This window comes from Eucyclogobius newberryi, unplaced genomic scaffold, assembly GCF_026437365.1.
Source record: "Eucyclogobius newberryi isolate DKJ021-1_F unplaced genomic scaffold, fEucNew1.0.hap1 SCAF_11, whole genome shotgun sequence".
NCBI lineage: Eukaryota > Metazoa > Chordata > Actinopteri > Gobiiformes > Gobiidae > Eucyclogobius > Eucyclogobius newberryi.
Window position 1 is genome coordinate 19,588,883 of NW_027315735.1, and position 27,840 is coordinate 19,616,722.

General features: G+C 40.8%; 2 protein-coding genes across 2 annotated transcripts in view; one reads left to right on the forward strand and one right to left on the reverse strand.

Annotated features, from left to right (window-relative positions):
- Nucleotides 1-27,840, forward strand: part of macrod1 (mono-ADP ribosylhydrolase 1) — a 102,001-nt gene that overhangs the window by 19,026 nt on the left and 55,135 nt on the right. The window lies entirely within an intron of this gene.
- On the reverse strand, nt 240-23,544 carry flrt1b (fibronectin leucine rich transmembrane protein 1b). The gene is made up of 3 exons (XM_072437659.1): nt 23,181-23,544; nt 5,865-6,614; nt 240-3,956 (listed from the first exon to the last, which is right to left on the reverse strand). Exon 3 carries the CDS (start codon nt 3,939-3,941, stop codon nt 1,752-1,754), a length of 2,190 nt encoding a protein of 729 aa, XP_072293760.1. The 5' UTR covers nt 3,942-3,956; nt 5,865-6,614; nt 23,181-23,544; the 3' UTR covers nt 240-1,751.

Genomic DNA, 27,840 nt, shown 5'->3' on the forward strand with positions numbered 1-27,840 from the left:
TTAAAATGTTGCCTATTGCTTAAAACTGTGTCAGAAATACAGTCCTGAGCAAGATTTTACTTTGCTGATGCATTGAGTGAAAATAATGCCATAAACAACAACAAATTATAGCACACATTCCATATTTTTAAAGGATTGTTTTAGTTGCTGGACAATCTCTTCCAGTTAGGTTAAAATTGTTTGTCCTTTGCTCTTGTTTCTGCATAATGAATCCTACACGCCATTTGAATAATTTGATCATTACATTTTTGTTCAGGATGGCTTAGGATGGCTTCATTTGCTATTTTCTGTAAACCAACACCAATTCAAGACAAAAGCAAAATACAACAGGAAAAAATATAGTTAGTACGTAATTAAATATATTATGTGCAATTTCAATTCATTACAGGTGTTGGCAGGATGTCCTTCCAGATGGTGTTTTGCACTGTCAATAGATCATTAAATGCAGCTGCTATTTTAATGATCCAATATTATTTTCTTTGTAGGAAAAAAAATTATATATATCCCAAAATATGTTTTAATATATGTTTTTAATCATTCCGATCAGGTTGACTTTTTTGCTAATGAGGTGAGACAAATTTGAGTGTGCCGCTTTCAAGGATTTTACCTTGCAAAACTAATTGGTTACTATTATGAGATTTATAATTTGGGTTCATTTCTTGCAGTAGCACATGGTGATTAGGGAAAGACTAGTTAAATGAGGGTTAGGGGTCTATTTTTGATATGCCAGGCTGATTAGAATGTCACATTTTCAGGCCCTTAAGCTGGACTATTTTCTTCATTGATGATGACTAGTAGGGCAACAGGAAAGAAACATCATCCTGTCTTTTGTGTTCTATGGATCTTTGATATTTTGTCCCGTGATCTCCCTTTTCCGTTCCTTCTCACTACATTTGTGAGCCCCCTGTCAGAATCTCCAAATCCAAAAACGGGTGTTTTTAATGCTCTTTGCCTGCGATTATCCATCTAACCATCACCTCCACACTGAGGCTCTCTCAGCGCCTCTCATTAGTCTCCCCATTGCTGTGGCTTGTGTCGTCTGCTGTCTCTGTCAGAACTGTTATCGCTGCTGTCAGTTTCCTCAGTAAGAACAAAGTCGTCCTCTGCTCATGGCACGACTAAAGACACAAGAGAAAAGAGCCCAAGTCAAAAAGAAAAGGCAGCAAAAAGAGAGGAATTATAAGAACTGGAATAAACTAAAGACGAGAAGAAGGGCAAACAGTAAAGCTTTTCATGTCAACTGTGATGCATTGTCATCTCTGGGTTACAACATCCATTTATTTGTCCTTCTGTCATCTTTTTTATCTATACACCTCAAAGCATATAGTAGGAGTATAGGTGAGCTATCACTATTACACATCAAGTGCCTTTCTTCATATAAATATATCTCCTGCTAAATTAGCTAAGTCTAATATCAACCTCAAATAAGTTACTGTGTTTCATTAGCCGAGAGGAACAGTAGTGTGAAAAGATGCCGATATCCAAAGAGAAAACATAACCATTTTAATTATAAGTAGCACTCAAAAGGGTCTACTATGAACTCAGATACACAGCAGTAGCGTATGTATAGTAGGACTTCTGTCATTCAACAGCAATGTCCTAACATCAGTCTTTCTACTAAGCAAACCATTAAGAACCAGCAGAGGCACAGAGGGTACTTTGGAAACAAGGACAAAGGGCCACTGGCTAAAGTCGTCATTCTTAAAAAAATGACGTCTAGCGGTCGTGGCTCAGTGAGTGTCCCTGTGTCATCACGTGTATGCGTAGTCTATGTCCGGGATGCCCCCCTCTCTGTATCCACGGTTAGTACCATAAGTGACATGGTGATGGCTAGTTTGGCTTAGAATTGTACCGTTGAGGCTGCCAATGCCATGGTTGCTCCGGTATGTCCCATTGGCTTGGGAGGAGGTGGAAGAGGAGGGGAAAATAGTATGAATATAGGTAACATCATCCAGTTTAGGCTGCAGGGGCTGGTGAGCCATAGCTGTCATCTGAAACCCAGCTGGTGGAGCTCTAATCTCTAAAATAGAATTGTCTTTCTTTGTTCCTGATTCTACATAATCATCATAATGTTTACCTCCCCGGCCCCTGTTGTAGGAGCCTGAGTCCCCAGACATGTAGCCTGTTCTCTGTCCATACCAGCAGAAAATGCCAAATATTAACAGTAGGCTGACCAGTGCTGTAGCCCCCCCAATAATCCCTGCCAGTGGCAGAGCTGTGAGCTCTGAGTCCCGGGCATCTTTTCCTGAACCCTCGCCTCCTGCGCTCACAAGAGCCTCTCCTGTCTCTATTTGAGCACAGGCTGGTGCTGAGTCTTTACTGTCTGTGTCATGGCCACTGGTCCGAGAGGACCCCCTGCTCACCGACCCAAATGAAGGCTCCTGTCGCAGAGGCAGCAGGCAGATGAGGTAATGAGAGCGTGGGGTGAGCTGGGTAAGCAGGTACTGCCTCCTCTCTGCAGGAACCAAAGTCTCTGTTATTGAACTACTGCTTCCCAGACGCAGCCAGGACAAGCGGAAAGAAGGCGCTGGCTCTGGGCACAGCCAGCTCACCAGCACACTGTCTGAGGAGAGAGGTTTGACAGTCAGCTCTAGGCCCTCTCCTGATACATGCCCCCCTTCACCTGGGGGCAGTACCATTAAGTCTGGCCTTTTTATTCTCATAGTAAACAGCGATCCTTGTGTAGGAACTAGTGCAGGGGCAGTGGTGGTACTACTGTGGGAGAATGTTGCTACTGGCTGGCCTCTGCCAAGACTACCGCTATCAACCACCTGTTCGTTTGGAGAAGGGTTTAGGCCTGCCCCAGGACTGGGCCCAGCTGGAGGGCCTTCACATTGCTCAATCAGGGAGGTGATGTCTCTGAGTGTCTGGCCCCTCACTGCCTCGGGGGCCTGGCAGGTGAGCCCCCTGACTGTCACTGCCGCTCCTCTGCTGTGTAGCCAGGCGTGGAGCCAGCGTAGGTTACAGCCACAGAACCAGGGGTTTCCTCGCACTAATAGCAATTCCAGACTTTCTGTGTCCTTCAAAAGACCCCTGGGGAGACTGGTCAAATTGTTTCCTGACAGGTCTAGCCTCTGCAGTCGCCTCATGCCATCAAATGATCCTCTGGGAATATGTGTCATCCCGTTATCCTGTAGGTGCAGGCGCAGGAGATGAGAGCTGGGCAGGTTGACTGGTGGAGACTGCAGTGCATTCCTTACCAGAGACAGCTCGGTCAGGTTGGACAGACGTGAAAAAGTGTCGTCTGCAATGCGTGTGTTGGCCAGCAGGTTCCCATCCATGACCAAGCGTCGAAGTGAAGAGAGGCCGCGAAAGGCATGAGTGGGAATAGTGTTGATTCTGTTGTCATCCAGACGTAACTCCTCCAGGGATGAGGGCAAACCTGCAGGGATGCTGGACAAGTGGTTACGAGAAAGAAACAGCAGCCGAAGCCGTGGAGTCCCAGAAAAGGCCCGTTCCTGGATGCTAACTGTGGATATAGAGTTATCATCCAAGTGTAAACGTTCTAGTAATGGCAGCTTGGCAAGAGATGATCTCGGTAACGTTCGTATATTATTATCCTGTAAGTGTAGCTCCCGTAACGAAGGAGGGAGGTGTATTGGAAATTCATCCAGTTGGTTGGCATACAAGTATATAACTCGTATAGTATTGCTGCGTTCGAGTGATGGAGGCAGACCAGCGTTGGTCAGTCGATTGCTCTGTAAGTAGAGTATAGCAGCTGTTAAGGGCAGTGGTGGAATCAGGCTGAGGCCACGGTCGTTGCAGTAGACAAAACCTTCATCACATCGGCACACCGAGGGGCAAACTATGCCTTCATCTCCTTCGCCCGTCTCCATAGCGATCGCTGCTGCCGCCAGTTCCAGCACCTCGGCCAACAAGGTGAGGCACAGAAGAAGCAGGAACAGCCAATCACGGAGCTCTGCCAGGCTTTCGGTCGCCATGTTTGGTGTTTCTTCCTGTTTAAAAGACACAAATGTATTTTTCAAAATACAAATTACATATACAAATACAAGTTGTTATAAAATTCCAATTAGTTTTAATTTGTAAGTGAAGTAGTATAATATACATAGTATGCATATTTACTTAGTACTTGTTATCAAAATTTTTACACATTTTCCATTACGTGAAAAGACTTGAATTGTCCAGCTGTATATGGGTCAGAGCGACCAAGCAGAAGACAAATGGACATTTACAGAGAAAGCACTGAGGAGAAAAGCGAGTAGGCGAGGAAGATTACCAGAATCAGTAAAAAGGAAGACAAAGATTGAGAAAATTGGACAGTTGACACTGACTGAAAAGAGGAGAGGAGACTTTGTTCTCTTGCAACGAACTGAGTGACAGAATGATCTAAAGGGAGAAATCATGTTAATTGCCGACAATGCTTTTGATCGTTTTGAAGACAAAATAACTTCTTGTACAGTAACTATAACTTGTTTTAATGTGTCGGATCAGATTTGGGGTTTAATGGTACACAGTCATTCCTTTCATGGTTTAATAATAAACACAATGAAACGCACACACAGCTTTATACTCATCTCTCAGAGCAATATCAAATGCATTATGTATGTTTGCTCTGGCTTGTTATTGTTTGTAAAATCTCTATAAATAATTCAGGAAAGTGTTGCAGAAATCACCAGAAATGTTGCCTTCAATTTCTTTTAGAGAGCACAGTTTTTCTGCAACATTAATATGTTAGGGGATGATGTTTTATGACTTGTCTCCAGCAAATCCCTGACACCAGCATCCCTAACATAAATTTACAATTCAGATAAAGCGATCGTGGTAAGCAAACAGTCACAAAGCACTATTTATAGGATCTGAATATCATACACTGGTGAGACTCGTGCTGATTCCTTTGTGGCATAGTTTTGTTTGAGGCCTTTCTTTTTAGTAGCCTGAGGGTGGAGAATGTGTCCTGATGTGAAATGCTTGACATGATTTGACAGCACATTTGATAAACAAATCCTCTAAAGGCAAGTTTTTTTTTTTACTGTAGAGCACAGCCGTGGCTATGGATGTGTGCCTGTAAGTGAACTCTGTTCTAGATGCAAAATTGCCCTTTGGCTGCAGTCAAAATCTATGCAAAGCAAACATGAGATGGTAAGAATAGAGGGGACAAAGGGAGGGATTGAGGCGAGAAGTCACACAGAAAACTGGACTGCCCTCAAGAAACAACCAGTTCATGACAAGTTTGTCTCCTACATTTGTCTGAATGCAGCGGAACACAGCAAATGTTGTTGTATCTTCTTTAAAAATTGTACAACTGATACTAGCTTTTGATGGACTCTTACTCAGCTTCTCCAGGACAAGTTCCCATGTTTGTGAATTTTGTTCATTGACAAATGGAAATAGACCCTATTCTGATTCTGATTCTGATTCTGATACAGAATAATTCAGCTAAATTTTTTTTGTTAAATATCAATGTTATCCTTCTTAAAACTTAAAATCATAAACAGCAAAAGTAAAATCTGATGAATGTTTACAATGGGATAGAAAATTGCATTAGCATTGCAGCATCTATGGTTCAAATCTGTGTGATACATTATAAGCATCTGACAAATAAGTCTACCGTCTGGTTGATTTCAGATCTGTTAATTTTTTGGGACGGATCTTTCATAAAGTAGACTTTACAATAGGTCTGTTCCTTAACCTTTTCTAAATGTCCTGTGTAAATATGTATTAAATTACATTCTGAAAAAGATGTTGCTTGCATACAGCCTGTATGTTTGTGTATGTACTGACAGTATGTTTACTGTCAGTTTTGTTGCTCATTTGTATGCTTGACAGACACTGTGTAGTAGTGTTAGATTTGATAAAGAAGAGGTCTGATAGACCTGCGCTGTCATTGCTCAGGGCATACTAACCTGTACTGTGTCTTCTTGTGCCTTTCACTCAGCCAAGGCTCGCTGTTTGAAGGGGAAGATGCTTGTATTTCAGTATTTCTTGAGCTGTTCTGAATCCCGTGGTCCTCAGGGTTTAATGTTGGGTGAATAATGATGGGACTGATGATTGCCTGTACTCCAGGGTGCCACTAGTTGCAACAGTAGCATGGCTCAAAGTAACCCCCACCCTGACATGGGAGTGTTTGTGTGTCACCAAGATCTCTGCCTGCTTCTCTCCCTGGGTTATGGCTTTTAGGCCTGCCAAGTCATCTCATCTTCACCAAGCTTCCAGAGGCCCGAAATGGAAACCCTCTCCCCAGATGCTACAGCTGGGCTGCCTTTTGAGGGCTCAAGGGTTCTTCTTCGAAGTCAAAAGCAATCCTGGATAATCATGCAAGTTGTGGGTCATGCAAATATAGTTCAGACGCATGCAACTCTTTTAATAGCCCACTTTGAGTGTAACTAATGAGCAGAGGCGAGTCTCCATGCGGGCTTGATCAGTTACAGTTGGTCAAATAATTTTGTGTCAAGTCTGGAGTTTATTTGGTATATCCAGAAACTGTCCATCTAAATCTCACTGCTAAGACTTTAAAACCTTATTCTTGAGCGTTATATGTCCATAAGAAGGTCTTCACATCAAAGCACTGTGGATCTTGAAGAAATCCTTCAAAAGGCACAAGACCTTGACGGCTTTCACAGTGATGCTTGTAATGGGAGCCTGGCTGAGTTGACCTAAAACAACACAAAGAACAACCATATTAGACATTAGTCAAAAAACTAAATAAAAACAGCTTTATTTGTATTTTAATCACAGTCATTGCTAAATAGTTATGAGCTGTGGTCATGTGAGAAATAATGTAACTATGAAGTGTGTAGCCCTTACTATTTTGTATGCTTGTATATCGTCCAGTAAAGTTGAATGGATTGTGTTATTGGGCTCAGGGAGTTAATTAAATTGAGAACTATTTTTGATTAGACTGAGCCATGTTCAGGGAAAATACCTGTTATTGTTGCTGCTTGTTTCATTTTTATAACGTCTCATAACATTTTCAGGACTGTTTTACTGGACTTTATGTGGCCTTTTGGGCTTGGGACATCTGTAGTCTCCGCTGCAGTCTGTTGCTGCAGTTTTACAGTCATGGTTTGTGTAAAGATGGCATTTGTACTCATACTGGTCAAGATTTATTACTGAACCTTACCAAGATACTACAAATGATCTGCTTCTTGGTGTGTGTTGTATTTATTTGATTAAAACCAGATGCCCTTCCTGATGTAAGTCTTTCCATTTATCACAAATGAGCTGCTTGGAATTTAATTGATGCTAAAAGGAAATCTTTATCTCTGAATAAAGGTACACTTTGTAACTTTTCTGGTGAGCTACTTGCTTGTTGTCATGGAGATGTTATTGCTTTGCCTGGAATATTCCACGGTATGGCATTAAGCTTATATATATTTTTCATTTATTCAATTGCAGGTGTTTTTAGTGTCATAATAATATGAAAATATCGCCTCTCCACAGATCCAACCTGTAACTTGGCCTGGCCTCCATAGATAGAGTTTAATGCCATACAGTGGAATATTTGCGGTAAAATGCATCACAACTTCAGCATAGTTTTTAGCATATATTTAAACATTGACGTTATGATGATGCACAAGCAAATAAGGTACATATTTGAGTATTACAGGAGTGTTGATTTTGGCACAATATGGGACACTAAAAGCTATGCACTAAATAATTATGCCTATCTAAACAGTTGTAAAATTAAGTGCCTTATGAAAATACATGTGAAGGTCAATGCTTCAGCAGCACAGGACTAAGCTCCCGGTGGATGCAAACCTGCCATTAAGCTAACTCCATGTTTTATGTCTGTTGGTTTTTTCACACAAAGCTTTCATTAACCACCCTGTTCTAAGTATCTGTGTCTTGTGCACTGCGTCGAACCCCCAAGTGAATGCTGGCTTTGGAAATAATAAGGTTTTTTACACTGTGCAAAGTGAGGTGGATTCATCAAAAACCATTAACTGCTCGGCTGCTTACACACTGTACTGCTCGTTTCATCCCACAGTAAGTAAACTACATAGCCAACTGGGAAATTATCATGGTGTTTGCTTAAACACAAATAGGGACAACCGGCCTCAGCCCAGAGTGGACCACTGTAATCTTGCAAATTCTCATTGGATTGAACAAATACATGAGTAGTATTTGGTGGCAGGACTTTCTGTTTACATGGGGCTGAATAAACTGATACTAAAACTCTGGACAGTAGATTAGGTTCTGTTCACACTAATTTAGGTTATGTGTTCAAATTAGTATTTCATATTAGAAGTGGGCATATGATCAAATATGTAATATGTACAATTTCAATAATGTGTTTCTTACACAATTTTACAGTTATTTCATACTTGTCTGAGACTTCAACTTTAAAGACATGATTTACCATATTTCTGCTGGATTAACGTGTGTATTGTTTTGAATACCATTATTGGGACAACTACTACGATAATACCACAAATACTTCTTTAATACCAATAACTACTTTGTGCCATTCTCCAACAACAAACATTTTATGAAAAACTTCCAGGCAAAACTGTACAACACTCAAATGTAATAATCACCACTAATTTACTTTACTATATTCCAAACTACCTTGGAAACATAAAACATAAAATTGCTTTCAAATTGAAATGTAAAAACATCTATCGAAAGATATGAATATTACGGTAAGTATTTGAGTTGAGTACTGACAATCTATTCACTTTCTATCATCTGATCTCAGAAACAAACAATACATTATCGTTTTAAGTGAAAAGGAAGATTATATTGCCAGTTTTTCCATATAAATAATATATTCTGTGATTACCATGTATTTGTCCTTGTGTGATGAATGTCTGACGCTTGAGAATGGTTCACTGCTCTCATGTTCCAAGGCCTGGTTCTTGTCTTTGATGGCACATGTAAGCCATCAGCCAAATCATAATTCTAATGAATCCCTTTTTAAAAATACTATCACTCATCAATTAATTGCAGTTGTCACTTTAATAACAATAACTGTCATTTGGAATCGAGTCTAGTAATTGGTTGCTCTGCCGTGCTACCTCCTCTGCACGCTAAACGTTGCCCACTGCAAGTGAAACGTCTGTCTGCCCGGACAACCTGTGCATATTGAGCATGTTTCCACAGCTCACTGTCATCGTCTATTAGACATCAGTATGTGTAGCTCTTTCTGTAGTGTGGCGGCCGTCTTGAAAACTTTTTGTGATGGATTTTTAGTTGTAAAGGTATAGCTCGTGGCAGTACGCAGCAGGAAAGTAGGAGACAAATGGAAACAAGAGCATGTGTCGAGAAAGAAATCAGGAAGGAGAGTAAGCGAGACTGTATTTAAAAGGTTCTAAACTGTTATGTGTTTTGATTTTTGAGAATCATAGAAGCACTTGGACCTTAAATGACCTAGAAGTTAACTACAAACTGGGAATTATGTCAAAAACATTCATTTAATTCCACTACGTTAAAATGTTCTCAAAATATATCAAGAGTACACCAGCATCTACTTATGAAAATTCATCAATGTATTCTAAATGTATGATTTATTTTGACAAGGATTCCCCAGTAAATAGGCTTACTGCTAGTGCTTTGTATTTTTCCTTTTGTGTAGTGACGGATCATTTGAATAGAAGCACAGTTAAACGTGGAACAGTTTCTTAACCAATGATCATTAGTTAAAAGGAGATTTTCAAATGACTTACAACAAGAAAATGACCGGCAATGAGGCAAAACAGGAAGGTGATGTGAGACAGTGCATGTGATAACAAGATTTGATGAGGTAAAACCTGTTTAAATCATGTTTGTTTGAATTGCCCATTTGCTGCCACACTTTTGGCTATTTTTGTTGATCTATTTTGTTCTTTATCACTTTTACGCCGCTCCAGAGAAGTAATAGTGATAAAGAGCAGGGCGGCGCAGTGCAGGCAGGTGACCTTTATGATGTTTATGTCAAAAGCGCTTCAAAATGACCCGCCGTTGTTCATCTTTTATGCACTGTACTTGTTTTTGTGGGTAACTGTTAGCGCACGGAACATCATGCTCCTCGGGGGGACGCAAATCAGTCTTGCTCTTGTGAGCCTGGCAATGACAAGTCTGTAGCCAACGGGTGCTGCTACATTATGTGACTTTCAACATGGCTTCTGTGCAGGCAAAATGTTCCAACTGCTTTGTTTACTTCTGCCTCTACTCTAATTATATTGTATTAGCATTTATTTTTGCCTTATGGGAATGCTGACAGAGCTGGGAATATGAATTAATAAATGCTGTGTTTTTGAATAAATGTAGAGAAAAATATACAATAAGCTTGATATAATGTAGTTTGGTGTGGCTCAACACTTCATTGTAAAATAAGGAAAACTGTCCTGGACACTTAAGCACATCTGTTGTAGGGAGCAGCACAGATGCGCGAAGTGTAGGTTCAGTAAGTGATTTACATTATAGGATGTACAGATGGAGGTAGCATATGCACTCAAATATGGCCAACATTTGTTAGTGGTCACCTTGAGCAGAAACTGCAGAGTCTGGAGTGTGGACTGACAGGTGCGCTTACTTGTTCACTCCAGACACAGAAGACTAAATTGAAAATGTGACTAATCAAGAAGGAGACTGATTTTTTCCAGCAGAAATTTGACTTTACTCTGATTTTCCTCTAAATTGGTTCCTAGCAAATCCAAAACTTTTAAACGTTGACATGTTTTTTGTGCAAAATTTACTGAATCAAATCTCCAACCAGGCTTCCTGAGGATTTGTAAAATTACTGAAAAACGTGACAGGTGTTGCCATCAAAGCACAGTAGGAAACTAGACGAAGGCAGGATGTAAGAAGCTAGGGAACTAGTTCCAGCAGCTCTGCATGGGGACCAGAGTGGGAGTGTTTTGTAATCATGCGTCTGCCTAACCCTAGTGTTAGCAATGTTGATGAGCTTGCGTCCCTGCTGACACATGTGCTCTCTCTATCCACTCTGCTGAATATTAATATTGAGCTAAGAATTCCTCAGAGCCTCATTGTCAGACGGCCCTATTGTTCTGCGCTGGCCCCTGACTTGCTGTGTGTGTGCGTGTTTAGTTTTAATGCGCCGCTTGATGTCCACATTGTGTGCTTATGCATAATACAGCCTGCATCTTCATGGCCGCGTGTGTGTCGATCGGACCAGAGCAGTAGTTAAATCGGGAAAGAGGAAGATGTGGGGAGGAGGGTGCGCTTTTTGCCCACTGTGGCCCATGCTGACGACTGGCCTGAGAACACTCAGAATCGCCATCAAGGGGCACAAACACTGGCAATTATTTCACCTAGAGGTACTATCAGAAAACAAACTGCCAGCCCTATATACGACAGCAACTGTTTGTCTTCCAATCGAACTCTAATATGTTACTTACATTTGACTGTGCACGACTGGCCACGCGCACCTCTTTACACATCGTTTACTCTAGTGTGAGTGTTGTGTGTGTATGCGTCTATATGGATTTATGTGACTGTTTAACTACTCTGCACACGTAACCTCCCCATCTCTGCCTCCCTGTTTCTCATTTATCGAGCAGGCGGCGGAGAGCAGGAGCGTGGGGAATGGAGAAAACAAGTGATATAGCAGCCTGAGATGCAGTAAGGCAGTGTGGTGCTGGTGGTTGAATGAGGGTTATAGGTTTGTGCAGGAAAAATGAAGTAAAGCTTGAAGTGAAGGATGAGCAGACAACAAGCTACAACTGATTCAGATTTAAAGGTTTAAAATCAGCGACGCTTGGGTTGTCGTTATTCACATTGCACACATGCTCCATCCGAGTGACTAGAGATTATGAGGACATAACCCACATTCATATTTAACAGCCCCTGGACACCAACAGATTGAAGGCCGGGACTTTGGGTCGATCCATTGGAGGGTGCCAGTCCCGGCCGAACCAATTCTGAGGGGGAAAGAGGGGGGAGGAGAGGGAGGGGGAGAGAGAGAGAGAGAGAGAGAGAGAGAGAGAGAGAGAGAAGAGAGAGAGAGAGAGAGAGAGAGAGAGAGGAGAAGAGAGAGGAGAGAGAGAGAGAGAGAGAGAGAGAGAGAGAGAGAGAGAGAGAGAGAGAGAGGGAGAGGAGGAGAGAGAGAGAGAGAGAGGTGAGAGAGAGAGAGAGAGAGAGAGAGAGAGAGAGAGAGAGAGAGAGAGAGAGAGAGAGAGAGAGAGAGAGAGAAGAGAGAGAGAGAGAGAGAGAGAGAGAGGGGAGAGAGAGAGAGGAGGAGAGAGGAGAGAGGAGAGAGCGAGAGAGAGAGAGAGAGAGAGAGAGGAGAGAGAACTTGGAAGAGAGCAGCTACATAGAAGAGTGGTTTCGTATGTGACTGGCTTTCTAACACGACGACACACAGCTCCCATTTAGCAGCAAAGGTAGGGGCAGGATGACATGAGAGGGGCGGCAGAGCAGGGATAATCAGTCCTACATCTGAAGGAAAGGCTTAATTCGCTGTTTTTAAGTCTCGGATCACAGTGACACTTTCATGGGGGGGCAATGATATGTATTCTCTATCAATTAGCAACACTGGACCTGATGTGTCTGTGTACGGCCTTAAACAATTTAACTGTGAGTCTTGCCGTGAAAGATATCTCTTTTCGGAGAAATACAGGGTCAGTACACTATATTTCTCTTTTACAATCAAACAACAATGCATCTATTTTGTATTTTGAGTTAAAAAAACAACACACATTTCATTGTCATTGCAGTGCACTACAAAGTAAATAAGAAAAATGACAAGGAAATATTGGCCTGAAGCCCTGCATGTAAGCGTTTGTTTCACTACTTTTGGAAATAAAATCTAGGCCTACAATTAAAATATATTTGATCTCTATAATAATCACTGGCTTAGGAGATATAAGTGTATTCAGGTCAAACAAAAAGGTTGTGTTTATTAAGGCCTTACTGAACATCAGAGACAATTTAACAACAGTATCTGTTAACACAGAGACAAATAGTCAAATAGTCCTATACATAGAAGTTACTATTCATACTATTCATTCATTACAAGAAGCTACCTTCATTACAATAAGCTACCTTCATTACAATAAGCTACCATCATTACAATAAGCTACCTTCAATACAATAAGCTACCTTCATGTCTTAAAAGGACGTGGTTGCTAAGTGCTGTAAACTTGCTGCTCACCTCGGCTTTTTGAAAGGGGCTCTTTTCAATCCGCTAAAGAAAAAATACTGAAAACCCATAACAATTAACATTGGTGCTTTATTCATACATTTTACAGTCACTGATGGCAACCTACTCCTGAAACTGTGGTCCCCGCTGCCTGGGTTACACAGTTACACATCAGGTAAAAGCACAACGGTGTGTGTTTCCGCAAGTAGCACTTGCTTTCAGGATAATTAGTGAACCAAAATTAATAAAATACCTATAATAATAATAATTAGTATTATTATCCCAATTATGTTATTGGGACAATATTATAATAATCCTTCTGAAATGTGATAACATTTGCTTGTAAATGTCTTGCCTGTCACCACCAAACTGCTAAGATCTGTGCTGTAAATCCTCTTTGTAATGACATGTGCAATATTCAGTTCACTTATATTATTACACATAAATATATAAATATGTTATGTGGGTACTATACTTGTATACGTTAAGTTAAATGTACATTTATTCTTCGTTAACCCAGGGGTTTAGCTGTTAAAAAGGTAGTGTTAATTTTAGCTTTTTATTTTCTGATAACTTTATTTCTTTTGCTGGTTGGCTGTACCGTATGTCTGTAATGGGGATAAAGTACAATTTACTGCATGCCAAATTTAACAACTTTCCCACATGTTCTCTACACGTGCTGAAATTCATCGCACCATTTCCCACTGTGACTTGTGAACTTGTTGCAACATTTTTTCCCTACACAACACCTTTTCTTCTCCTGAACTTGAAGCTGGTTATAATAGGAGCGACAGCATTATGCACTGTGACAACACTATACCTCCCGCTCGTACTCTCCCTCGCAGTTCGCATCATGGTGCAGTCTCTGTCTGCATCTGCCCCCTCCCCACACACTCGACACCAACCGAGGTCAATTATCTCTGAATTTCCTTATAGACCCGAGAACGTCAATCTGTTAGGGAGGTGTTAAGTGGTGCATTATTTAGAAAGCTTTCAAGAGTTTTTTGTTGTTTTTTCCCCTACATCCATTTTCATCACACATCTTTTCATCACATTCCTCATTTAGATATACATTTAGAATTGTACATGTGCATCACTGTTCCTTGTGTATAGTGCAGTAGGGACAAAATGCGGTGATAGATGACAGCAAACCACAGAAAAAGCAAGAAGTGCAAATGGAAGCTGTTCAACGAATGGGTCATAAACCCTATTGTCGCCAATACAGGCAAGTTGAACAAGAAAAGAGACAGGAGAGGATGGAGGATGTCGACAAAGTAACCTGAAAGAGTTTTTGCCCTGGAGAAACCTGAATGGACAGCAGAGAGAAGGTGTAAACAAGACTTTGAAATAGGATGGGGAGATAAGCGGAAGAGATGTGAACCGGCGCTCATAAGAGGACGAAGAGGCACTCACAACACAGCTAGAGAGATAGAGGTGTTGTGCATACACATGACGACAGTAATGAAAATGCTAGCGACTTCATTTTGAACACAGCGGCTAGTAATTAAAATGGTCAAGCGGCCCACTGTTGGCTATAGACAATTGTATGCATAAGCAGTAAATAAACTGTATTATATCTCTTGGGCTCCGTAAAGGGACAAGCTTTGAAGCAATATTTAAATGGCATCCCGCTAACTCATTCGTCATTCACCTTCAATTAGGCCTTTAATGTTTTTTTTTTCTTTTCTGCTGCTAACCAATGTACTTCCTCTTCCAATTAAAGACTGGTGGCTTAATAGCGCACAGTTGTTTAGATACAAAATGATTCACCCTGCCAGCCTTTTTTTCTTGGCAGAGTGAAAACAGGCCTTCTGCAGCGGCAATTAGACTCTTGGACACTGAGGCTCCCGCGCAGGCCTCCCAGATGAAAAGCATTTAGGTGGGTTGGCAGCTCCAGAGGGATACGTTTTACAAACTGACAACCCTGAAACTGTGAGCATAGTCCACCCACAAGGTGCTGGAATTCTCGCTCGGACAAGTCATTCGTGACATTAAATTGCATAATAATAAAACATATTTAAAAGTTATGGGTCAATTTAGGCATAAGATCTTGTGCAATAAAATTTTAATTCATTGCACAAGAAAAAAAACAAATAGGGAAGCTGTAGTTGTAGGTTTTGCTGCAATGACAGTACAAATATCAAATAAGAAAAAAATGTTAATCAAAGTTATGTCCCCCCAATATCAATCAATTATTTATCACTGAAAATTAAGATTGCATCTATTTTCCCATACACTCAGTGGTATGTGGTTATAGCACATATTGTGAATCACAAATGCACTTTTCCGGTTTAAATTACTTAAAGTAATGAAAATAAAAATAAGTAACATACTTCTGCATCTTCTGCGTTCTCATGGAAATGAAAATAATAATTGCCCTGTTTAGTCATCAGGACGACTTAAAGAGAACCAAGACTGAACACACGCGCACACAAACAATATTTCTTCCTGGCTAAACCTGACACCACACGGCTTTTGTAGTGTTCCTTTGAGCATTTGTGTGTATGTGCTCCTGATAACTCTCGGGAAAAGTCATTTTGAAGTCCAACTAAATGTGTAGCTAAAACTCCAAAAGTGAAGGTTTGAATCCAACTGGCAAGCTTAGCCTGTCACTCCCTCATCATGTATCTACTCACTGCTGTAATGCCCTTTTCTTTTCATTATTTTGAGAAAAAATAAAATCCACAGGAGGTACAGCTTATGAAAAGTAAAAGACAAAAACATGAAAATGTGTGGGAACATGTTGTAAGAGAATAAAGTGGGTGAAGTATTGTTGGGCGGCTGTCAGTCAGGAGTCGCAGTGGCCTTTGTTCATCATTACAAAGAGGCAGTGAGAACACTCCAGAAAAGACTAATTATCAAAGCATACTGATGTGCAGAGGAAAGTGTAATGCATGCATATGAGTGATCTAGAGAGATTCACATCGGGTCACAGTGATCTTCTGCCCACACCTCTTCACAATCCAGCAGCATCTTGTCACGCCTGGCAGAGACAAGGGACTGGATGTGACTTGATAATTGGCTGATATATATGAGAGTTTCATTCTTTGATCAGCTCCACCAGAGCAATGCTGTTTTCTTTTCAGCCTTTGTTGCCTTGGTATTTGGCAGTAACTTGGCATTTGTTTCTAATAAGCCACTTACACAAACAGGAGATGTTTATAAAAATAGCTTTCTATTTAACAGTGTTGCTTTCAATTTCAATCAATTACTCTTCTAAAAACACGAAAATACATAAAAACATGATCAGGCATTATGACCACTGACAAGAGCACATGTGGTGAGATGTTTTAAGCAGCAAGTGTTTTTATTCACAAAGTTAATGAACGTATAAGAGCAAAATAAATTGCACAACTATACATGGATCACAATTGGATAGAACAGTGGTGAACACACACACACACACACACACAAAGCTTAAGACACAGAGCATTACAGTTTGTTTAAAAGATTGATCTTTCGTCACAATGTTTCTAATGGTATGTATTGTGATTTTTGTATAAGTGGTCTGAGAGACTGGATTTTATTATTCTCGTGTCAGTACGCAGCAATAGTTATTCCTGCTGTGGGCAATGTTGCCTTTTTTGCAACAGATGTGGTGAAACGGAGACAAATGCGCGGTTGTAGAGAAAACAATCTGGAGCTTGCAGTGTCTCGTGTTGGGGAGAAGAAGATAAACTACTCTTTATTCCCCATATAATCAGCCTGTACTGCCCAGAGGGCCTTCATTTATTCATTAATGCTTTCAAACATGTCCCTCTCCATTAGCTCCACAGCCCTTTGATCCACTACAGATCAAAACAGAATCAGTCTTTGAATCTCAGAATCAATATGTTTAATAACTGGTCTTATGGAACATGAACCTTGCTGAACATTTTCTCCTCTGTTATTTTCTGATCTTGTAAGTGCTATTTCTACATGAATCGTCTGGAACAATTATAACTTTTCCACAAACAGCTGCAACTCATGTCTATCTCTCATTCAAAGTTCCGGTGTGTCAGAGGTTGTTTAGGTGCATGAAGGCACCGGTCTCTGAAACTCGCCTGATGTTTGACCTGTTGCTCATTTCTGCACCACTCCTACTCCCAGTGACCCGCTGCTCTGTGCTGCTGTGGCTACAAATGGACTGCCTCACAGTTATGCGCAGAGACACAGCCATAATGCAACACAATACAGACTAATGCAGTGCCAGCCGGAGAGTGTGAACCAACCTTGTATCAGAAACCCACTGAATTGCTAAAACCTTTCCCATTGTAAAGCTCTTCTGTAATATTCTTATCTGGCATTGACTGCAGTGCAATATATTTATTTTCCATTTTGAGAAGGGGATTCATCTTTATATATTCTCCACACGCACAGGCAAAACATAGCATTTAAAACATTTCAAAGAACAGATTGTGTTACTTCCAGATATACGCCTTTAGCTGATTGCACAATGTCTAAGCCACAACAACTAAAATCAGCCGACTCCATTTTGAAAGGTCTAGTATATCAGTTTGTCTTGAGCAATTGTTACTGGGGGGAAAAACACTCTAATACACACACAGTTGTCTAACTTTGACCATAAGTGGATACTTTTGTCTCGTGATATATTCAGTTTTAAATTTGTAGCAGTTTGTTTGGTCTCAGTTAATATGATTTTTAATTTAACACAAGCAGACCTACTTTGTTTTACTCAATCCAAACTCTCAACAATCTGAATTTTAGCCTAATATTAAACCAATGGAGATTTTGAGATGCTAAATACTAAACTTTGTATTCATTCAAAAGTATTCTGACACTGTGATGCATATATTAAAACCTGAAACCTACAAATCTAAAACATACAAATCAAATTAGAAATCTTGGGGTAATAATGGACTCAGACTTGCATTTTAACAGCCACGTCAAATCAATAACATCAGCAGCTTTTTACCATCTAGAAAGATTGCCAAACTCAAAAGTATAGTTTCTAAACCAGATTTGGAACGTTTGTCTCCAGTAGATTAGACTACTGTAACGGCCTGCTCACTGGCCTCTCCAAACGAGCTGTAAAACAGCTGCAGTACATCCAGAACGCTGCTGCTCGGGTCCTGACTAGAACCAGGAAGTACCATCACATTAGTCCTGTTCTCAGGTCTCTGCACTGGCTCCTGTGGCTCAGAGAATAGACTTTAAAGCAGCTCTGCTTGTGTACAAGTCTCTCCATGGCCTAGCACCAAAGTACATCTTGGATATGTTAGTGCCATATGAACCATCTCGGACTCTGAGGACCTCAGGGACCGGCCTCCTGCTGGTGCCCAGAGTCAGAACTAAACATGGGGAATCAGCGTTTCAGTTTTATGCAGCTAAAATCTGGAACAGTCTTCCTGAAGATGTGAGCCAGGCCGCTGTTTTGTGATTTCTTTGTGGTTTTTAATGCATTTTCCTGTTGTGTGAAGCACTTTGAATTGCCTTCTGTACGAATTGTAAACTTGCCTTGCCTTACCAGTGGTGACCCAGCTGATTAAAAAGTTGTTCTTTCACACATTTGTTTACATTTTAAAGTTGTTTTTGCTGGTATTTCTCGAGATGTTTTGCATATCTGCCAAAAAACATGGCAGATTTTTTTCCCAAGTAGTGAAAACAGACTACATTTCTACATGTTCTACTCCATGCTCTAGTCCAAAGAGCTTAAAACTATATCTTGAAACTCAATCCATCAAAGGATGCCTGGATTGATTGACCGTCCACAGACATTGTGTTTGTTCCCATCATTTCTATTCAACATGTTTTTGTGACACTAGTATATGGGATGACAAAATATGTCGTAATCCTTAAATCATGGGTAAACTCTTGCTCAGAGCCTGCTCGCTGTTATGAAATGATTGTATTTGGGCTGGGCTAAGCTCTAAATCTGGCAGAGTGCACACTTTCCCACACGACATTATGGGGCGGGGTGCTGGGAACATTATAATGCAGGTGTATTGGATTCGGAGTCTCATTTACTACAATGGAAGGTGGTCTCTCTATTCTCATCCGCTGACTGCATATCACTATCCAAACTGTGAAGTAGGGCTGCTCAACTATGGAAAACATCCTAATAATCATTTTTTGAGTCAAACCATTATACATATACTGTGAAAAGTTAACTCACAGCGGGGGAATAGCCTTAAACCATTCATAGTATGTTATTAGGATTCATGTTTTAAAATACAATCCATTGTCATTCTCAATCTGGAATTACTCGATGTTGGAGAAATAAAGGTTTATTTATCATATCTAGGAGGTGGCAAGTAATGTGAGTAAGGAAATATTCTCCTGTAATGGATCAAAACTTAAACTAAAATGTAAAAGACTCTCATAATAAATATAAAAGTGTACAACCTTGCTAAATATTTAGTTTGTACCTGGTATCTAAAAAAATTAAATCAAGTAAGCAAGAAAAGTAAGTAGAAAATCCAATGAACAGCAGAAACACTGCAGGCTACACTCGTATTCATCACTGATCATAAACACATCGTACACAGTTGAACTGATTACCTTTCCCTCCCTAAATAAGATGTTTCTACAGTTTACCGTGTAAAGTAAATTTGATTGAGACAATAGCTCACACATTTTGGCAAAAAAAAGCAAAGAATCTGTTATCTGTAGTGCTGTCTATTGTTCTGCTACTCACTGCCACTGTGTTAAAATGCTGAAAGTCATTTATCGAATGAAAATGATGTACAGTATTTGCATAACCTCTATACACAATTATTGACATTTGATTAACTATACAGCCCTTCAATGTATAAATCATATGATATGTGTTTTTCTCTAAATGGATATCTTGACATATGACTGGAACATGAGGTTGACAAGATTTCCTTTCTTGCAGATCAATAAAACACAATCCAGCTGAATTCATCTGATTGACCAGGAGACCATTTTCATTGCCTTAGATGAATGCTTTTTCTACCTTTCAAAGCTTTGATGCAGGATGTTATGGATAACCGTTTGTCACAGCTCATATTGATTTGGATGCCTAGTGTTATTATTTATAACCATAACCCTTTATAAAAGCATAAAGTATTATTTAGGATTTAGGATCAAATATTTAGGATTGCAATAGCAAAAGCTATTTTTTGTGCATATGTTGAGCATTAGGGCTGGGCGTGATACAAAACTAATTGTGATCTCATCCCTGTTTTGGTATACACTCTAAAAAAAAAGTCACTGCTTTAATTCAACTAAGCAAATACAGTAGGTCCTCTCCTCCTACTGGATAACTGATGCAGGTTATGATCTTTCAGCTGCAACACAGTATTTAAACCCGACTGACGCAGTGAGTGACTTCTCATTTCTGAAACAACCATGTGGAAAGACAGATCCCGTGGTCATGGAAAATATGTCAGTGTGTTTGTGAAGGGTCAAATCATTGACATCAAGCAGAGAAAACATCTAAGGTGAAGCATCTACTACAGATCTGAACCCCAGTGAGAGTGTTTGGAGCTGAAGATGTGAGAGAGTGCAGTGGTCATCAATCATCAATACAAGATCAGTGAAAAATAATGTAACATAACATTTTAAAATATTGCAGTACCTTATTAAAACTATGCCACAACGACTGTGAAATTCTGTAATAAAAGCTAAAGGCGCTCCTACAAAATATTAGAGCATGTGCCCCCTTTTTTGTCCTGTGGTGACTTTTGTTTTTGGACAGCCAGTATACAGATTCACTATTTCTCTATTTAATGCAACTGTCAGCTCGAACACAGACACCCACTTCTCTTATTGGTCAGCTTTTGCCGTGTTCTGGGTGAGTGATAAGTGGATTTAACCAATCACAGTGAAGTGTGAACAGCAGATGGCTTTCTCTTTTTAGCACTATTTTTTTAGCGCCCATCTGCATTTTACTAGGATGTACTTTGTTTTGGTAACTGATGGAAACTGGAATTGCTTAAGATATAGTGGATGTAGCTCTCTGACTCCAGACAAAGTGTTAGACATTGAAAATCAGATCTTCATTTTGACACCTGCAGTTCTGCCACAGGCCACGAACAGCCTGTGTACGGCTCACAGAGACGAGCAGACACGCACAGTAAAACCCCGGGTAACGTACGACCACTACTGAAAACTACACGACTAAGCTTTTATCTCTCTACATTCAGACCGACTACGTTTAACAGCAGCGCTGTGCAATAAATAGACGCCATACATCAAGTTCAGCTGAAATTCACTTTCTTCCCAACACTGCAATGTTTACAATAGAAAAAAATAAATCTCTTCACTGGTAGAGAAAGCCTTTTGTCAAGAGGAGCATTCAGCCGCTTTTCACTCATTGTTAAAATAAACACTTCTTGGCAGCTTTTGTGCTAGCATTTTAGCTTTTCACTAAACAAAAAAGGCAGCTATGTTTTTAGTCCAACATTTCTTTTTTACTCTATATTATATGATTTACTCTATATGATAAAATGCCATGTTAGTTTTTACCAATCCACCTGTGAATTACAAACATTAGGAGATAATACTAATGCTTTCAATAGAGGAAAAACATGTAAACTTGACTGGCCAGGCCTCGACTTCACTGGATTCAACATACTTTGAGGTCTAAAAACTTGCATTAGTTATTCTAATCCAGGTTTGCTGCAGAAAATTGTTTATTTCATAAAAAAAATGATATACTACACATTTTCTTTAAACGTTACAGTTTTGTTTTCGTCCAGATGCCCTTTCTTCCACCCCGTAATTTATTTTGCCTGCTTGTGTGAATTGCACACTGCTTGTGAACCACTGTGGCTGGATTATCCATTCTCATTTAGCCACTAAGAAAAGCCTTGGTAAAAGCTGAAATGTTGCGAGTCAGATTTACATAAATTGCACTGAAGTTCTACAGTAGTTATAATGTGCTGTGGCAAGTATGTCCTCTGGCAGCTTCCTAACCATAAGCGTATCAATAAAAATAGTGTCATGGGAGTTCAATTACACCAAAACACTGTCAATCCGTATTGTAAAAGATGTTTAGAAACTATATTAATGTGCACAGCATTGACTGAGGGTTCAAGTAAGGGGCATCCACCTGGGGTCCTTTTGGAGTGTCAAGCCAAGTCATGCTGGGCCAGAAAGCAACAACCAACGTCTGGCTCAAACACAAGCTCCTTTAAACGATGGAGCACAGGTCAGCACAGTGACAGCCACATATGAGAGTTATGGAGGATGTGTTATGATGAATGACAGCTGGAAGAGATTTCTGGAAATGAAAAATACTGAGTCTTCAACCGTGGAGATAGCATCAGTGTCTGTCAGACTTTTTTTTTTATGTGATAATACAGGTTGCTATTGTGCCTGTGCAAAAAACCCTTTCTAGTGTGGCACTTTAAAGGGAGAGTTATATAATCGGTTGCTTCCCTGCTGTCAGAGGGCTGAATGAGAGGAGATCAAAAGGCAGGCGAATTAGAAAGAGTAATTTTTCCTCTTTTCTGTAGGCCTGTATTTGTGTTCAGTGGGGCTGGTTCCTCTTTGGGACATGTCTCAGTGTGCTGCTCGTACATCCATGGTCCATTGACTTTAGTTCTGTGTCATTGTTTTGTTTGCGTGTCACACTTTTCATTTGTTCGTCGCTGCTTTTTCCTCTTTAATCCTGTGTTCTGAGTGAGCTGCTTTGGTCCTGAGAACGTTAGTCTAATCTGCTATTTCAATATGGCCTTGTATGACAGCCCCTAATCCATGCACAGTGCATTACTGTTCACAGCTGTCAGGAATATTTAAAAAACAGAAACGATGAAACGCGTTAAAGTCTAATAGCTACATTAGGGTCAAGTGTAAAGCCATGTTTTGAGGCTACAAATAACGCCATGCACCGGGACGTGCCCACTGGGATACAGCAGTGGCCCTGTGATGAATAGAACAGACGAAAAACACACAACTCACACAAGGGAGGGAGCAGCAAAGAGCGATGGGAGAGATGAGAGGAAAACATGCAAGTGGGAATTTATCTCTTCACAAACCATAATCTCTCACTTTAAAGCCTAACTCTCTGTAGTCCCACTGCTTCAAATATTGCCGTTTTCTTTATTCTAAGGCGTCTAAAGTGGCTTCAGCAGGTAGCGGCACAAAGCAGCACAGCTGTAGCCTTCATAAAGAAAACATTTTTGGCGTGTTTAAGTCACGTAAAAGCTCAATGACAAACTGCACATACCTTTGTGTCCTGTCGCCCCTCTGCTCCATTTCAACTCATCTTTCCCCAAACGCGCTCTCCGCGTCCTCTCCAGTAAAACCGTTATTGCTCCGTCAAGTCACTGCTCGGTCACTGCCCGGTCAGTGCCGTGTAAAGCGGCAGAAGAATACAAAGATGCGCTCGCTGCCTGTTAAAGCCGCTCCGACCACTCGCCCCTACAAACTGTGGACTAGTGTGAGCCGGAGAGAGGGACGCGCCTCCGCTAAACTCTCGCCTTTTCCCCTGCGTCTTCTTGCGCGCGCTGTCACTTATCCGCGCAACTTCTCCACTACAGGTCCTCCCGAGCAGCTCACTTTCCCCAGGAGCTCCGCACACTCCCCGCGCCCGTCTCTCTCTCTCCTGCGCCCGGGCTCATCTCAGGCTGACAATGCCCTGCTCGGTCATATGTGTTTAGTATCGCGCTGACAGGTGAAGCGTCCGCCCGCGTCGCATTCGACTCTTGGCGAGAATTAAAACCTTTGTAATGTTCAGTGTCTCTCCTCCGGGCGCGCGCGGGAAGGAGTGCACTTTGGAGCTCTGCTACACACACACACACACACACACACACACACACACAATAACACACACACACACAATAACACACACACACACACACACACAATAACACACACACACACACACACACACACACACACACACACACACAATAACACACACACACACAATAACACACACACACACAATAACACACACACACACAATAACACACACACACACACACAATAACACACACACACACAATAACACACACACACACACACATGCGCACACACACACATGCGCGCACACACACACACACACAATAACACACACATGCGCGCACACACAATAACACACACACACACACACACACACAGATACCACTGGCCCTAACTGTGGGCCTGCCTATGCTCCCGATGGGTCCCAGACAATAAGTCCATAGTAGCCTACATATACAGTATGCCCTTGGGGGAAATAGAGTAAGAGGTTTTGCTCTTTATGTTTGTTGGTTAGAATTAATTGTTATAATTAAAATAGGCTACACAAACGCTCAGGGAAACTGAACCCATGCAGTCAGCTCGGCTATAATGGCTTCAACTCCCTTATTCTGTGTTCAATGGTTTTTAATCACCTAAGAAAGAATATTTATTTGCATTCATTACATATCCGTTGATCCAACAATCAAAGCCTGTTGTACAGGACAATATTAATCAATTGGCATGAGCTATAGTCCAGAGAGCCCAGTGCAAACACATTCTGTCTCCATCATGTGAACTGCATATACAGCACTGGGGGGTACAGCCTGCTCTGTAGAGCTCCCATGTGGGCTGGTGGTCCCAGGGGCTTTAGGCAGCTGTACCAGCTGCACCCGTTCGCTCTGCTTCCCTCAGTCTCACTCACTACACTGTCTAAACAGACACACTACAGTGGGAAAAGCCTAAATAAAAGCAAACAGTCAGCCTTTACTACTCAGTGCTGCAAGATTAATTGCAATTGAATCAAAATTGACAATTAGCAAATCGCCAAAAACTGCTACCTCTTTAATGTTCTGAAATGTATGGTGCCAAATACAGTTGGTACACTTTGTTGTCCCCAGGCCATGGGAAATTTGTTCTCTCCAGGTGTTGAGCTCGGCTTGGTCAGGACTACCTTAGTTGAGGGTTTTTATATGGTACAAATATTATAGGTTGAATTATTGGACTATGATAATTGATAATTGACCAAAATTTTAGCCAACATTTTAGGCCAACAACAAATATTGGCAATCGTTTTGTGTGCCCAATATTATTACTTTCAACTACCATTTAAGTTGTGCAAAAATAACTGGCCAAAGACAGCTCACAATTATCTGTCCGTTCTGACAGATAATTTGCATCATGTCAGGATCTTGTCTGGATTTGTGAGGTTGTTACTGCAGCACTGCAAACTTCCTGTTCATTAGCATCCATTTGACAAACAACCACTAGTGTCTGCCCTGCATCCTGCTCTGGTCAGTTCAGTTTTCATTTAGCATAAAACAAAAGCACTTCTAGAGTATTCTAGAAATTCAGTTCAATTGTCCACTGAGATTTGCAGTGTATCATTTATCAGTCTCTCATTTATCAATAACATTGCCTATTGAACATATTTACATTTGTTTTAGCCGCAGATTTCTGAAAAGTATCACTCACAGCAAGTTCCCCACAGGCATACATTATTGATCATTCTTTATGCCAAACCTCATGAAACTGCAGATCATGTTATCAAGTGGCTCAGACTTGTTAATAGAGCCCAAACCAAGATGTTGGCGATTAAATCCCTGCTCTAAGCCGAGTCGTCAGATCACATTGTGACTGGAGTGAATTAATAAAATATACTACTAAGTAAACATTTCTTTAACTTATCCTATATTTTATGTAAATCCAAATAAAAGTCAAGCCTATATCACTAAATCCGCATCTACCAACATTTTGATTGGCATTCTTAAGCAGACTTAAATGGGCTGAAAGTGGTGTAGCACAGGCAGAGCTGGGAGAAGGAGGAGGAGGAGGTGGGGAGCAGCGGTGAGGGATGGAGAGATGGAGGGTGGGAGGGGGAGAGAGGGAATAGACAAACAGGTTGCACTGGGGCCTAGGGAATAAGCCTGTCGAGTGCATGGAAAAAACAAAAAATAAGATGGAGGACTGCTATAACGAAGGGCTTCAAGGAGAGGACATGCCAGGCAGTTTTAATAATAATCATCGTTATAGTGCACTTCCACTTTACTCCCTCAAAACTGAGTATTCACAGACAGGTGACGCGGCCAGAACACTGCACACACTACTCTTTGCCAACTTCCGTCACCTTGGCTTCTGAGTATTGAACATTTAGCATCACTTTCCCCAACCCATATTGTTTGATTACTTACCTCAGAAGATCGACTCCATCTTGTTGTCTTATGATCTTGGCAAATTAAGTCCTCCACGCGTCTGTCCCCGCTCAACTCTGCACTGTGCTCCGAGTCCCTGCCTCCCCCCTGACACCTCACACTCCTCCCCTCTCGCTCGTGTATAACTTATCACCCTCCTGCCTTCCACCGCTCCGATAATTAGCGCGTTTCAGCCACAGATGCTATGGCTGCTTTATTTAGCCCTGCTCACACTATTAACTATTCCAATTAGGTGTTTAATCGCAGTAAAGGAAGTAGGAAAGTGCGGGTCCATATTTGGAGATCTGGGATTATAAGCAACAACTGTCTGATGTTATGAGGCTTATCTGCAGATACAGAGCACACTTGACCGGCTGTACTAGAGGCTACATGTTGGTTTTAACAGATGGCAAAACATTTTCCCTGGAGTATCATGCGCATAGCCTCTTCTCTCTCTCTCTCTTTTCTCTCTCTCTTTTCTCTCTCTCTCTTCTCTCTTCTCTCTCCTCTCGCTTCTCTCTCTTCTCTCTCTCTCTCTCCCTTCTCTTTCTCTCTCTCTCTCTCGCTAATTAACAAGGTTTCAGTAACAAACCTTTGGGCTTTGGCATCCCCATGGTAACCCAAACAGTGAAGCGTAACTGTCTATGGTTGTGTTGCTGCCATCTTTATACAGCGTGTGGATATGTGAACGTGCAGCTACTTAAGTACTTTCCTTTGTTTTCCTCCACTAGCTGAATCTTAAAGGTGCACTATGCAACTTTTCTGGTTGAGGGTCGGCTAACTGCTTGCCTCCGTGAAGATGTTATTGCTTTCACACAGTGTGGCTTCTGTCTTGCACCTATTCAATTACGGGTGTTAGAATTATTCTTCTATTAGTATTTTTTCCTCAATCCTACCCTATAAAACATGCATATTCACTGGGTTCGAAGTCACCTCTCCCCAGATCTGACTTGTAACTTGGCCTGTAATATTTCCAAGAAGAAAAGCAGCTGATGGAGCCTGTACCAGAAAAGTCAATAGTGTTCAATAGTGCACATAGATCTACCCAATGTGGCACCATCCTCACGTGAGACATTTAAAGCACAGGCTGGGCAGGAAATAAGGCTACTTCAGGTCAACATACTTAGCTCTGAAAAAGAAGTCAATGTTCCAAGCCTATTTCCTGTTAAATAAAATAAAGTTTGACTTGATAGGGTTAGTTTATAATTTTGGAGAGCGTTACAAATATTGTATGCCTAAAAATACATATTAAGAGAAAATAAGAGCTTCCTACAAAGCCCTAGTGCAGAATAAAATCTTTAAATGATTATTAAGTGTGTGAGGTTGGACCTGATATAATCACATTACAACTCCGTGTCCTAACTGAGTTGGAGTGTAACTTCTATATTCTATTAGATAAAATATGCTCCTAAGTCCTAACATGTAAATGCATGGCCATAAGTATACGTATGTTAAAATAAATAAAATTGAAAGAAAAACTTTGTGAACATTTCCTGATTTCTGAGTTAAAATCATACAACTAAAATTATTTTATTTATTAATAGGGGAGAATCTATCTGACCCCTTGAGAAAAAGTAAGCAAAACGTTTGATGTGCAACAGTTTTTGGAAAGCTGAGTTGAGTTTGACTCAAAGTCACACACAGTTTACAGCTGCAAAGACAAATACGCAATAAAACTTAAAGAAGAAACTTATTATGCCACAATCCAAAAATAAGGAGAAAAATTTCGCCAGCCGCTCATTAAGAAAGGGTTGA